General features: G+C 48.7%; 1 protein-coding gene across 1 annotated transcript in view; it reads right to left on the bottom strand.

The window, feature by feature from the left end:
• ABCB8 (ATP binding cassette subfamily B member 8) overlaps positions 1 to 15,349 on the bottom strand; it is a 1,358,869-nt gene that overhangs the window by 580,958 nt on the left and 762,562 nt on the right. The window contains exon 9 of the mRNA XM_069645969.1: positions 9,074 to 9,179. Coding sequence (XP_069502070.1) covers positions 9,074 to 9,179 — 106 coding nt within the window. The remainder of the gene's footprint in view (positions 1 to 9,073; positions 9,180 to 15,349) is intronic.

The raw sequence follows: 15,349 nt of genomic DNA, 5'->3' as shown, positions 1-15,349 counted from the left end.
AAATTTCAGCACTGGCCAGCGCCATGTAATGTTTTAAAGTTACATGTAAAAGTGCATTTCCATTGAAACCAGTCCATGTATATTGTCGATTGGACTAGTTTCGATGGAATTGCACTTTTCCATGTAAAATATAGGTTGTCAATGCTTTGGTATGCGATGGTTTGTATTCAAATATTTTTTATGTCGACCCTTTTTTTACGACATAATCACTATAAACCTGTGATGATATAGTATCATCGATGATATGTGGAGATGGAACAGTATGATCATCTGGCTCAGTGCATGGATTATCTTTCAGAAAAAACGCCTCAGCATCCAGTTTGATTATGGACTCTTCATAAGAATCAGTGGGTTCTACTTTAGATTTAAATTGAGGTTTCTCCTCCTCCAGAACTGCATGTTTAGGCTTAATAGGGTCTTTGTCTAAAAATTCCATGAAATAAGCCATTTTGTTTAGTGTCTTCTCAAACCTATCGTTAGTCCAAGCACCACCAGAAGAAGGGGTGTCTTGGACTGAAAAGACAACCTCTTCTTCCTGACTTCCCTGGGCTTGTGTTGTCTTCTTTAATGTATCCTCTAAAGGGGAGGTGCCACCTGTTTACCGTGACATCGGTGTCTCTATCATTTTTTAAATGGTCTGTTTCGGCACCTAAGGCGTTTGATTTGTTGTCTGTGAGGCTATTTTAGATGTCGAACTAGCTTTGTTCGGTATGCGTGTGGCCTTTGTAACATGCGCTGAGAGAGATCCACTTGGCGCAGAGGTTTATGTAGGCGCTGAACTGCTTTCTGAGGGGATGTGTTCCGCATCTTGGCACTTTGACGAGTATGTCAAAAAAACGCATGGTGCGGGCGAAGTGTTTTTCTGTTTGTGTGAAACAGTATGCCTTGGTTTACTTGCCGTTGACGTACTAAATGCTGTGCTGGAGCCCTACGTGTGCTTTCTATGTTTGCCTTTGTCACCAGATGAAGCCTCCATAACAGAGCGGGACTTCTCCCGTTCGGAGCTGGGGACTTGTACTAGGGAATCCTCAGTTTCCCTATCGGATGTCGCCTAAGCGTCACTAATGGAGCCGGGACTCTCCTGCTCCAGCTTGGAGTCCTCTGCACCGGTGGGATATTCTATCCATGACTCTGCTTGTATCGTGTAGGCTGCCCAGCGCTTGGATCGTCGATCCTTAAGCGTCTCCGGCTTGAACAGCTTATGCGCTAGACAGTTGGCCTCCTGGTGGTCTCTTGGAAGACAATAGTTACACAAGTTGTAGTTTGCGGTTATAGGAAGGGCAACATTTAAAAAGAGTCTTCTACATGACTAGCACCAGAGGACAGTGAGTCGATAAATATTATGGGGGGAAACAGGTGGCAACATTCTCGTAAAATGTGTTAAATGCCCCCCCACCACTCTTCCTATTGTGAAGGCCGAATCCTGAAGAGTTGTAGGTCGTCAGTGATGCTCCGGAACCCCTCAGTGCTGCAAAGTCACTGTTAAGAGCCGGCCGGTTGCGTCGAGCGTGTTCGGCAAAGATGGTACTATGAAATATAATAATCTATCTTAATAGACAAATCCAAATGCTCGATGTCAAACTCTGAAGAACTAGAACTCTGCGAAATGCGACCAACCCGATGACGGAAAAAAATGAATCCGAGGACCTTGACGCGTGAAGGATCATGAGTGCTATACATGTCACAATAGGGATAGTATTACATACACACCATGTCGATATCCCTTTTCGATACTGAAATGAAGTCATGTAATACTCTGCACCAACCACTAAATGTCGGCCTATGCGAAGCATGTGAATCTAAGCAGATCCACAAGCCTAAAAAATATATACACATTTCTTTTTCTCACTCGCCTTTTATATCCCCCTCACCACACTACATATAACTGGTAGCACTTTGCCTCACAACCAATTCCTCACCTGCACTCTACACCAACTCTGACATAGGGATCATACCATTAGTGCAACCAATTAACTGTGACCACCGGAAATGTCCACTTTGTTTTATTTTGCCCCATTTTACACCCAATATATATGTAGGGTATGGGTAAAGTATATAATGCATGCATGGGGAGCTGCGGGGGTTCTCCCCTGTATGTATATATATGGGATACATTACTCACCGTAATCGTATTTCTGATGCTTGTATCTGCTTAGATTCACATGCTGTGCATAGGCCGACATCTAGTGGAAGCTGCGGAGTATTACAGTTTGTTTTTCGAAACTCGAAAATGGGCGTCGACACAGGCGTGCCAGTAATACTATCCCTAGTGTGACGTCCACTGTACCCAAGATCCCTCACGCGTCTAGGATCCTCAGATTGTATTTTTTCTGACATGAGGAAGCATGAGGAGTAGCGTGAGTACAGATAATCCAAGCAGATAGACAGAAAGGTAAGACTACAAGCAATCATGCGCCTTCTCTCGGAGGGGAGGAAGGGTGGGTCGCATGTGAATCTAAGCAGATACAAGCATCAGAAATACGATTACGGTGAGTAATGTATCCCTTCTGAGGCTTGTGGAATCTGCTTAGATCACATGCTGTGCATAGATTAGCGAGCAGTACCAGAAGAAGGAGGTGGGATGTGAGAAGGGTCATGAGCAAACAGGTGTCTTAGAACCGCTTGTCCCACTTGTGTATCTGTCTTGGAATGAGTGTCAATGCAGTAATGCTGAGTAAAAGTGTGAATAGAGCTCCAAGTAGCTGCTTTGCAAATGGTGTCGAGGGGAACATTTGCAATGAAAGCCAGAGTGGCCCCAATGCCTCTAGTAGAATGGGCCCTTGGCGTAAAAGGCAGAGTTTTTTCAGAAAGAGAGTAACACAGCTGTATACAGTTGATAATCCACTTCGAGATAGCGCCTTTAGAGACGCGATCCCCCTCTCTGCCTGTAGCTACGGAGACAAACAGTTGATCTGTTTTCCTTAGCGGTCTGGTTTTATTTACATAGTAGAGGACCGCCCTACGCACATCAAGGGTGTGTAGTTTCACCTCAGCTGAGCTTTGCGGGTTCTGGAAGAAAGCCGGAAGCTCGATGGACTGGTTTACATGGAACTTAGATATAAATTTAGGTGAGAACCTAGGGTGTGTGCGTAAAACCAGTTTGTCTTTGTGGATAGTAAAGAAAGGATCCTGCACTGACAGAGCCTGAATTTCACTGACCCTTCTTATAGAGGTAATGGCTACTAAGAAGGCCGTTTTATAAGTCAGGTGTTTGAGACTACTTTTATGCATGGGTTCGAAAGGGGGGCCCATGAGTTTAGCTAGCACCACGTTGAGGTCCCATCCTGGCGGTGGGTTCGAAATAGGAGGGTGAAGTCTCTTTACTCCTTCCATGAAGGCTTTAACTACTGGTACTTTCCACCACGATACTTTGTTATGGGATGTGGTGTAAGCCGAGAGGGCTGCCAGGTGTACTTTCAGAGAGTTAAAACCCAAACCCGCGTCCAGCAGGTGGAGCATGTACGTTACAACGTTGGAAGGAGTGCAATCAACCAAATAACGAATCTCTTCCACTTGTCAAAGTAACAGTGCCTTGTGTTTGGTTTCCTGGATTCTTTTAGGATGTCCATACACCTCTGTGGTAAATTGAGATGCCCAAACTCTATGACTTCAGGAGCCATGCTGCTAGGTTCATTGAGTTGGGTTCCTGGTGCACTGTTTGACCTTGTTGCTGGGACAGTAGGTTGTACCAGGCTGGGAGTTTGATGGGCTCGCACACCGCCATCCCGCGTAGGTGTGGAAACCATGGTTGTCTCGCCCACATGGGAGCAACTAGGATGAGCGTCATCGATTCCTTGTTCATCTTGTACACCACCTTCCTGATGAGAGGAGTTGGTGGAAAAGCGTACGCAAACATCCCTGACCAGTTCATCCACAGGGCGTTCCCTTGGGAGTCTGGCTGGGGGAACCTGGATGCAAATCTTGGGCATTGTTTGTTTTCGCTTGTGGCGAATAGGTCTATAGTGGGGAAACCCCACTGAGAGAAGAGATCTTCTACGATATCTCTGTGAAGGACCCATTCGTGTTCTTCTGGGAGGGAGTCTCTGCTTAGGGCATCCGCTAGGGAATTGAGCTCCCCTGGAACATGTTGTGATGACAGGAAGATGTTCCGTCTGAGTGCCCATATCCAGATTTTCTGGGCAAGCTTGGACAGATTTGGCGAACGAGTCCCTCCTTGTTTGTTCAGATAGAACATGGCTGTCGTGCTGTCCGTCCGGATCTGTACCGACAAGTTTAGCAGATGGGGCTCGAACGCCCGAAGCGCTCGGAATACTGCCAGAAGCTCTAGCAGGTTGATGTGGTTCTTGGCTACTGAGTGAGACCAGAGACCCTGAGCTGTGTGGTGGAGATGGTGAGCTCCCCACCCAGTCAGGCATGCATCTGTAGTCACCACTGCCTGTACTTCGGGATCGTAAAAGGGTTTTCCCCTTGCGAGATTTTCTCTTGTCCACCAGTGTAAGCTCTGTACGAGTGTTGGCGAAACGACCACTAGATCGTCCCACTGACCACTTGCCTGAGACCACTGTTTCGCCAACCATTCCTGCATGGGACGCATGCGCAGACGCGCGTGGGGGACCAGGTAAATGCATGACGCCATCATGCCCAGTAACCGCATTGCTTTGCGTACCGTTATTTGTTGACCTGACTGATAATGTGGAATTTGCAGTAGTATATTCCGGATTCTCTCTTTCGAAGGGAAGGTCAACCCTTTCTGAGTATCTAGGATTGCTCCTAGGAACTGTTTTGAGGTGCTTGGCACCAGACTTGACTTCTTCTCGTTGATGGAGAAGCCTAATTCGTGGAGGAGGTCGATAGTCCTCTGAATGTTTGACCGGCAAATACCTGGGGTTTCCCCCGTTATGAGCCAGTCGTCCAGATAAGGGTACACTGGGATTGCCTCCCTGCGTAGGTGTGCAGCTGCCACCGCCAGTACCTTGGTGAATACCCTTGGTGCAGAAGCTATCCCGAAGGGCAGTACCTTGAATTGGTAGTGGCGACTGTCTACCTTGAAGCGCAAGTATTTTCTGTGTGCTGGGAGCATGGAAATATGAAAATAAGCATCTTTCATATCCAAGGTTGCCATGTAATCCCCCTTTTTTAGGAGGGGGATTACCTCTTGTAGCGTAGTCATACGAAACTTTTGGGGCTTGACATACTTGTTGGCAGGCCGTAAGTCCAATACTGGGCGCATTGTTAAATCTTTCTTTGGCACAAGGAAGTAAGTTGAATAGATACCCTTGTTTACCTGGTGTCCTGGGACGAGTTCTATCGCGTCCTTTTCTAGCAGAATGGCGATCTCCTCGAGAAGGATCTTCTGATGTTCTAAGGAGTGTATTCTTTGTCGTGGAGGGTGGTTCCGGGGACGCTGCAGTAATTCTATACAATATCCTGTGGACACTGTTGACAGCACCCATCTGTCTGAGGTGATCCCTTCCCAAGCCTGGGTGAAGTTGGAAATGCGTCCCCCTACTGGGGTTGCGTGAGAAGGGACCCTGAACTGAGCGTCACTGCTTTGGCGGAGGCGTGCCACCTCCCTTGTTGGGGCTGCCTCTGCCTCTTCCACGACCTCTCTTGTTACCCTTGCTGTAACTTTGGGTAGACTGCTGGTTGTTGTTCCATTGTGTACCCTGTCCTTGGGCATAGTTGCCTCTTTGTGAATTTTGGCCGCGTGGGCGACGAAAATTACTGTTCCCCCTCTGGTTCGGGGGTTTGTTGGTAAGCTGGCCAAGGGATTTGAGAGTCTCGTACTCGTCCTTGGCATTCTTAAGTGCGTCTTCGACCGCTTTCCCAAACAATAGATCTGGTTCCACCGGCTTGTCTATTAATGAAGCCTGTGTTTCTGTTTTGAACCCCGACTGCCGTAACCACGCATATCTTTTGATAACAGTACCTTCTGCTATCAATCTTCCTGCGTTGTCTGCAGCGTCGAAAGTTGCTTTTAATATGCAACCAGACACGGCTCTCCCTTCTGCCGAGATCCGAGCCAACTGGCCCTTTAACGGTTCAGGAGCAGAGGCTATGAGCGCCGCGACCTCTTCCCATTGATGGCAGTTGTAACTTGCCAACAGGGTGGTGGAGTTTGCGATCCTTGCTTGGTAGGCGGACGTTGAGGCTACCTTCCTGCCAAACCCGTACAGTCTTTTGCTCTCCTTGTCGGGAGGAGCTTCTGACGACGATAAGGGTGTCCCAGCCCTCTTCCGAGTGTTGGTAACCACTAGGGAGTCTGGTTTAAGATGACCTCTTATATAAAGAGGGTCAGATTGGGCTGCCCGAAAAAGTTTTTCGACTCTGGGGTTGACGGCTCTGGTGAGGTTAGGATTCACCAGGGATGGAGCTATTCTACGTTGGATGGATTTAAGGATAGGGATGGTCTGAGCGACCGGCCTCCTCTCTCCCACCAACACTTCTGCGAAGTCCCTTTCCTCCTGTACACCATGTGTGTCGATGTGAAAATGTTCTGCTGCGCGAGCAAGAACTTCATTAAGGAGGGGTTGGTTATCAACTGGCGAGTCGGTAACTGGGGCTTCGCTTTCTACCGGGGAATCTACTCTGTAAATTTCCTGCTCATCTTCTACCTCCTCCAGGTCCTCATCCTCCGCATAGTATTCAGACCCGGTTCGTTCCTCCATAATTGTAAACTCCTGGTCCCCTTCAGGGAAAGGTTTTCCTTGGTATCTGGGGTGTGGAGTAGAGTATGGAGTAGAGTAAGGCTGCACCTCGAAGGGGTCAGGTCTTTCGACCCGGGTCTTTTTACTTAGGGGGATAGGATCAGAGGAGCCTGAGGGTGTGGCCCCTTGAGGGTTATACGAAAGGAAATGTTCTGGGTTTTTGTCATAAAAATCAGCTAAGGAAGACATCCTTGACATGACCCTGTCTAAATCCTCACTGGACCATTCTTTGGAACAGGGTATGACTTTAGTAGGCAGCTTAGAGGACTTATCAAGGGTACCCTTGCTGGATGTTGATGTCCCAGTAGATTTATGTTTATCTGTCTGCTTGGGGTGGAAGGATGGTCTTACAGGAGTGGAAGGCTGAGCTTTCCGCTGTTTCCCTCCCTCCCCGTGCGTGGAAAAATGTTTTCCCTGCCCCTTGGAGGCCCCAGAGACTTTCGATGCCTGGCGCCGAGGGTCGGGAGAGGTATCTTGTTTCGAGCGTGGGGCCTCGCTGGTGTTACCTGCGCTCTCGGTCTCTTGGAGCGCGGCCTGGGGGTGGAAGTCGTCTTCGTCTTCCGACGATCGAACTTCCGTTAATCTAGGGAGCGAGGCACTCTTGGCAAGAGTGGATGATTGCCTTGAGTCATGAGGCGATCTCGATCGAGAGCGCCCAGAGGACACCGAGTCGGACCGTTCTATCCGTGCCTCTTTCCGAGAAGTCGACATCGTCGAGGTTCGGTTGGACTTAGTGTGCTTAGTGTGTGTAGGGTGTGTAGCGCTTGCGTCGCCGGGGGTCTTCCCCATAGCCGCCCTGCCGGACAACCTTCCGAGGTCGGGGACCTGCGCTCGGCAGTCCTTCGACGCCGTAATGCCCTCGCCGTCCGAAAGTACGGCGTCGCTGCCATCGCTGAAGGCGCCCTCCGCTGCCATGGCTGCCTGCCTGGCATGGTGGGCCCAACGCTTTGTCGAACGGTCCTTAAGTGTTTTAGGTTTAAACCTACTACACGCTCTGCAGTTCGCTTCGGGGTGGTCCCTCGGCAAGCAGAGGTTGCACGTGGCGTGCCTGTCGACCCAAGGGTATTTGCGGTTGCACTTGGGGCAGAATTGGAAAGGGGTACCCTCCATACGCACCTTGAGGCAGCGGGCTGGTAAGTGTAGGAAATATATAAGGTGTACCTATATACCAAGAGTGAAGAGTATGTACCACCCCCCACTCTCCCTACTTGCAGGGCCGAGGCCAGCGGCCTACTAGGCCCGGGCCGAGGCCAGCGGCCTTCCGAGGCCCAGATCCGTCGTGCAGCAGCCGACGGTCGATGTCTTCTCCAGCCGTCGTCGAGGGTCGACGTTGGGGTGGGGAAGGATGTCAATAAATAATTTTACTTCAATAATTAGCAAAAGTATGGCTAAGGCCAGGGAACTCCGCAAGATGCTTCCGACCAGTATGGCGGAAAAAAACAATCTGAGGATCCTAGACGCGTGAGGGATCTTGGGTACAGTGGACGTCACACTAGGGATAGTATTACTGGCACGCCTGTGTCGACGCCCATTTTCGAGTTTCGAAAAACAAACTGTAATACTCCGCAGCTTCCACTAGATGTCGGCCTATGCACAGCATGTGATCTAAGCAGATTCCACAAGCCTCAGAAATATATATATATATATATATATATATATATATATATATATATATATATATGTAGTGAAAAGGGGATAGAAATAAATAAAGTAAACATTTTCGATGGTCGCAGTAATCACATAGTTCCCCGACATCAACCCTTCAGCGCTCCACAATGTATCCTTCACCTGGTCTCTAGATCCACCTCCTGACCTCATCCCTACAACCAACATTCTGTTTCTCATGCACTCTCATTTGATACTGTTCTCTTCCTGGTACCATCTCCACCCCCTTTCACGAGTTCCAGTATTCACTTGACTCTGAGAGACAATCTTTGACTATTCTTTTCCACAGTAGCTGTATTACACAGTTGCAAAGCTTTAAAAACACCTCTTAGCCCTGCCCCCTTTTCAGTCTCCATTTGAAGGGTAGCTGTATGCCTTCAGGCTGCTCGTTTTCCTTGTGGTACTTATGACTGTGTTTTGCGTGCGGTATTTGTGCGCTCGGAGGCCAGGCATGTAGCGCGTTAAAAACAACAAAGTAAGTAATAGGAATGACAATTTTCTGATGCCAATAACACCCCCCTCCCCACTTCAGGGTGGTGTCCCTTGTCCCCTTGACAGGGCTATGACCCCGGACCCTTTCACACCAGCTATTTAGTGTTTACATTGAATTTTGTATCTGGATTTTGTGTCTGATGTTTGTTTGTTTTAGGTAAAACAGCACAGAAAAGGGGAGGGGCATACTAGGTGGGCGAGTGGCATACCCCTCTCTTGATCATAATTAAGTATGCTGAAACACTCACCGCTGAACAGTTTGTGAAGCCACCATAAAGGACATAAGGTCACCAGCTGAAAGTTCATTTTCTGCCATTAAGGATCCACCAGCGAATATGGTTCCCAGCACAATGCCTGGTAATAAGGAAGACAGAAAGGAATCAGAACGGCTAAGACCATCACTTTATGAGTGCAGAAACATCTTTACCTGACAAAATTATCTGGGGAAAGGTATGCGCAGTAAAATATCGGGCATCTGTAAAAGCAAGGGTGGTATAACGTTTGCAAGTCACACTTAGTCCCCCTCATGGGTACTCAATGCAGAATCATCCAAAAAGATGATGTAAACTCTGGTGCAGAACCCGACAGGCAAACCGCAGCCACACTTGGAAGCAATCGATAGAAACAGTTAGTTATAGAAAACATTTACAGAAAGTCAAAAACCGGGTAGTCACAGTCCTTTTCATTAGGCTCTTGGAATTAACAAGAACGCAATTTAAAATAAATGAGAATTATCTGTTTCATATGTCACAAGACCCCAATTCCAAGTTTGGCGGTATTCTGGTGGCATACCCCAAATTACTGTTGCCGCCTCTTGGTATGAAGGAATTACTGTCGGATTACAAGTGATGGTATGGCGGTGTTAGATTTCTACTAGTAGACGATATGATAAGTCATTTATAACGCGCCTGCAAACAAGTGTTTCTAGGCGCGACAAGACAAGGGAGGGAAGACAGAGGAAGGACAGACAACATTCTTACAAGGCCTTGAGTCATTCAGATCGTGCAAGTGCGATAATGCAAAGTGCAGGTGGAAGGGAAAGGAGGGAATGCCAGGGATAGGGAAGGGGGAAATGCAATCAGGGCAGCAATGCTCTGAGTAAGTGCAGCCCGGGCAGCACAGCTTTAAGTGCAAGGAGGCAGGGGACGGTAGAGGTTACAGTTACAGCCATTAAGTGCACGGTAGGCCCGGAGCAGTGCAGGGGCGACTGATCATGTAGGAGCCTGGTACCCACTGAGCTCTGAGGGTAGTCAAGCAACCAGTCAACATACGAGACAGGTAGGTCAAGGTCAGCAGGGGAGGGAGAGAGAGAAAGAGCAGAAAAGGAAGGTCTTGAGCTGCTTCCAGAACTTCAGGTGGTCCAGCTCAAGTTTGAGAGGGGCAGGGAGGCCATTCCAGAGGAAGGTACCTGCAGAGGAGAGAGATCTACACCCCCACTCTCTGCCTGGAGCGTCTGACAATCAGAGAGTTGGAGGTAGCTGAGCATAGAGCTTGAGCGGGAAGGTATTTTGGGAGTGAGAGTCGGATGTAGTGCGAGCCCCAGAAGGCCTTGTGGACCATGCAGAGGGTCTTGAACTTGATCCTTGCAGTCACCGGGAGCCAGTGGAGAGATTTCAGGGCTGGAGAGATATGGTACCTGGGCTTGAGGCCTAGGTTAAGTCTTGCAGTCCTGCTCTGGATTAGTTGCAGAAGGTGTAGAGTCGAGGAAGGCAGATTGAGAAAGAGGATGTTGCAGTACTCTACCCTAGAGAGAATCAGGGATCTGGACACAGTGAGCTTCTGGGGTAAAGTGAGAAAAGGAAGAATACTTCTGAGGAGGTGCAGCTAGTAGTGGGCCTTCCTGGCAAGGTCCGTGATGTGAGGAGAGAAGGATAGAGTGGAGTCGAAGATGACACCAAGGGTTTTGGCCCCACTGGAAGGCGAAGGGAGAGGGCCCAAGGAGAGTGGCCAGAGTGAGAGAGGGGAAAGCATGAGCAGGGGTCCCAATGAGAAGGATCTCAGTCCTACTGGCATTAAGGCAGAGATCGTTGTAGGCGCACCAATCCTGAATCGTGGATAGACAGTCAGGAATGAGCGAGAGAGGATATGAGGCATAACACAAAGTTAGAGGAGAATGTAGAGATCAGGTGGCCCAAAAATGGCAAGTAGACATTGAAGAGCCAGGGTGAGATGATAGAGCCTTGGGGAACACCACATGTGGAGAGAACGGTGGTGGAGAGAAAGGACCAAAGTTGCATCTGGGAGGGTCGGTCGGAGAGGAAGGTGGTCAGCCAAGCCAGGGCATGATTGGTGATACCCAGGTTATCACGGAGACGGTTGAGCAGGAAGATGACCTGTTATAATTCCGACCTAAAAGCAATTTTATGACTCCTGCTGATCTTCCTTCTGTGGACATTTTCCATGTGAGCATTCGTAAAGACCTTGAGAAAATGTCTTTCAAACAGCCCAAAATCTCCAACTTAAAGAGACACTTATTAAAAATGTGTATAGTGACACTATTATAACTTCCCCCCAGCAGGCAAGGGAGGAGCATTAGTGTTTTGAACACTACCGACTACATTGAAGAATGCTAGAGGCAATTGAACAATTCCAATGTATATATCAAACTAGACAATGACCGGACACCACTGATCATATATCCCATTTCACCATGTCCTCATATAACTTCTGAAGCAGGGGAGGGCAGTTAATGTCATATAACCCACACAAGTCCCTTGTAATAAGCACTCCAACATATCGCAATTGGTCCTCCTTCACCTCCATTCCCAATCAGTCTAAACCGCAGGCATCCCGATTGTTCTCTTGATGAAATGGAAATAGAATAGATTTTGCCTGTTAATTTTAAACCAAGAGAACCACTCGTACTGTTCAATCAATTCCACCGCAACCGGGACCGATCCCAACGTGTTCCAAAGGATCTACAGAATGTCATCCACATATGACCCCAATTTACTTTCCAAGTCCCCCAGCCATATACCCTCCACACGCTGATCCTCCCTCAACTTTTGGGGCAATGGTTCCAAAGAAAGAGCAAAAAGAAGTGGCGAAAGGGGGCATCCTTGTCACCTTCCAAATCACCTGTACCCATTACTGTCCAACATATGGGACCCCCCCCAGACTCATACCCCACTAATATTATTATTATTATTATTATTATTATTATTATTATTATTACCCTCACTGTCTCGCTCCAGGGTGCTCCCTAAACCCAAGAACAATTACCAAATCAAACCACAACAAGATGTTAGGGGCACTCAGGATGAATTGTGCTCAGGTACCACATACGTATCAAGAGCCCCCACATACCCCACCTTTGGGGGAGTATTCAGCTTTCAGATCTTCGGTGAACCAGGGACTCAGTCACCTATTCCCCTTCACCCTTTGAAAGCCATCACTGAGGGTTCCCTTCTTCATCCAGGGTTCGATAATCAGCAGGACCCATAGGTTCAGTCTTGACCCTCTGAAAATCGTCCTCAGTGATCAGCTTATATTTATGGCCCTCATATTCAAATGAAATAGAGAAAGGAAATCCCCAGCGGTAGGGGTCCCCTTCTCACTGCACCACTCAATAGGAGGGCCATACATTGTTCGTTTAGCCAGCGTAAAGGCCAAGCGGTCCTGAAAAACAAACAGTTATCTTTGCTCCGGCAAGGGAGACTGGGCCCTCCCTTCTCGCCTTGTCCAGAATTCGCATCCTCTCCTCATAATAGTGGAAGCGTGCCAGGACCGACCATGGGCCCCTTCCTCCTCCTCCACCAGCACGGCGCGCCCTATATATTGTAGGCCCGGCTGTAGTTTTGCTACCAAATAAAAGCTTGACCACTTCATTGATGGATCTCTTGATGTGTCTTTCAGTTTCCCCCTCTTTCCCCGGGAAGCCGGAAAACCAAAGGTTATTTGTCCTCTCTCGATTCTCAAAAACATCCATCTTAAGAGTCATTTCGGCTTCCTTTCTTTCAAGTTCTGACATCTGCATGTCGATCTGGAGTTCAACAGTATCAAAGGAGGATTGTTTAGTTTAGAGAGCCTACAGTCTGTCGTCGACTTTGTCCACAAGTTTGTCCAGCGTGTCAAGCCCAACTCCGATGTCAGTACGGATTCCTCGAATTTCTTCCAAAAAGCCTGCTATGGCCTTCTTTATGAACACTGCATCAGCTGATGCCTCCGCGTTGGGCAGGAGGCCTAGCTCTTGCTCCTGTCGGGGTTGGCCAAAAGCTGATGAAAGAGAACCTCTGAAGGGAAGTCCTCCAGTGAACATAGACATAGGCAGGAGCTTTGGCCAACCTAGACCAGAGGAAGTCCCCCCAGTAAGGGGCTATCTAAAGTAGAATCAAAGTGCAACTCCACAGTGTGTCTACCAGCCCCTGGAGTGGGGGCAGCACGCCCGGTTCCCTCGACAATGGATTACAAGTGTCCCCATCAAAGCCTGCTCTCAATGGCTCCAGCCTGCCAGGACCTCAATGCGGGGCAGGGCACAACTGCAGTGTCCAGCCACCACAGAAAGCCGGATCCCCAAAAGGGACCAGCCCAGGCGAGGAACCAGGATCTTCTCCTGCTCAGCCCGGCACTCCCCTGGGGGCCACCAGGAGATGCAGGCAGAATATAAAAGACAGCCACAGGCACAATCTCCCCCAGCCTTTGATGGCCAATATCCCAGGACACAGTTCAGGACCAGAAGATGGGCCCGCTCCGGCCACCAGCAGCATTCCCAGCACCAAAATGCCTCACCTCACTCTGTCCCTGGAAATCCACTGGAGCACCAGTATCCTGTCCAGGGCTGCCCAAGTGGAATGTCTCAACAAGCCACTCAGGTGCTGACTGTACACCTGAGGGCCCATAGCAGCCAGCATCCGCCACCAGAAATGGGGATCTCAGCGCGAGTCCAAGTGCACACACACTACTGTCCTCCAACTGGGTGCCTAGGCCAGGGCCTCACACCCGCTGAAAGCAGCCTCTGACAACGTCACCACCACAGGGATCGCCCCCCTGCTGTCACCTCGCGACTCCAGACATGAGGGAGCTGCGTGCCTGGCAGGGTCTTCCAGCAGTGACCCAGCGATTGGGTCAGACGCCTCCTCCATCCCCAGATCCTCGAGATAACTAACACCCAAGCCTTGAAAGTACAAATGACGTGGGAGGCCCTGCACCCCCAGGCACCACCTCCTCTCACCTTCTTACCCGGGGGTCTGCATCATGGCAAAGGAATCCCAGGCAGGTACCCACAGCCACTCACAGCCACCTCCGGCCTGCTTCCAGCCAGACCATGACAACAAAAGCGGAGAAGCTCTGCACCGGGGAGCCCACAGGAGAATCCTCGGCCTCCCCGAATCATCCGAATGTCCATCGGTACTTCCGGCATATATCTCCCGATTACCAGGGACTCCTTAAGAGGCATGGATCGCGGTAGAAAGCTCCAGAGCGCCCTGCAGCCAATAGAAGAAAAAGGCTGCTGTAGCGCCAGAGCCCCTCGTCGGGACGGCAGAGTTAGTTTCTCTCGCCGAGTGTCACCACAGCTATCTCTGCTCTCCAGGGACCAATTCACTCCAATATTTCAGGACAGTGTACCTCTAGTGTTGCCACAGGGCACAGAAGACTCAAACCAACCTGCAGGCGGTCCAATGTGGGGGCTCAAACTACTTTTGGATGCAGTAGAAGGGGAGCTCTGCACTCAAGATTCAACTATCAGCACCTGGTGGCCTCCTATTTGCAGTTTTAACACAGGAAAACATATGCATTCTTGTATTCATCCTCTCACAGCGGGTGAACAGACCCACCACACTAGCTTTACTTAGTCGTTCGGTTATAATACACAAGGTTAACTCAAATCATAACAAAACATAACTTAGCAACATGCGGGAGACATCAGAAGTTTCGGCTTTCCCACCCTTCTTCATAATTATCCAAGCATCCCCTTCCTGTTACCACACACCAGTGACTCTTTAATCAACTGAAAAACTGTTTAGAATCATATTATCAAAAATTATTCAGTGACATTGGCCTAATAACAAAGTTCTAATTCTCTTTCAAATTCATGAAAAGGGAGCAATACTGTAAGATATTATTGGTAATCCCCCTTAGTCTGTGAAAATATTTTTTCCATCAACAGGACCCAAAAATTTTAACAATTGTGCAAGGATCGGCCCCTCTGCAGCTTTCCAATACTGGACCAATGTTAATCTAGCCGTATTCAGCAGATGTGTGATTAAATCTGCTTAAGCACCTCTTGCTGTATATAGCCCCTCCGACACAGCCCCCAATATCAAAATTGCAGGGTCTAAGGGCAACTGAACCCAAGTGATATCTTTAATATGTCCCAAAATCCCTTTCCTAAATATTAGCAATTTTGCAGAGGACCACCACATATGCCCCAAATTACCAACAAAGAGGTCCTTTTTGTAATCTGTAGTGGAGTGAGGTACCACCTAAAGCATATTGTGTATGCTAGTTCATTAACAGAGGTATATTTAGATACCTTGTGTGCCCTTTCCCAAATCTGATCCCACATTTCCTCAGATTTTGTAATA

The sequence above is a fragment of the Ambystoma mexicanum genome, chromosome 2p (assembly GCF_040938575.1).
Source record: "Ambystoma mexicanum isolate Mex_15411 chromosome 2p, UKY_AmexF1_1, whole genome shotgun sequence".
NCBI lineage: Eukaryota > Metazoa > Chordata > Amphibia > Caudata > Ambystomatidae > Ambystoma > Ambystoma mexicanum.
The sequence above is the reverse complement of the archived record's forward strand: the minus strand, read 5'-3'. Positions and strand labels throughout refer to the sequence as shown.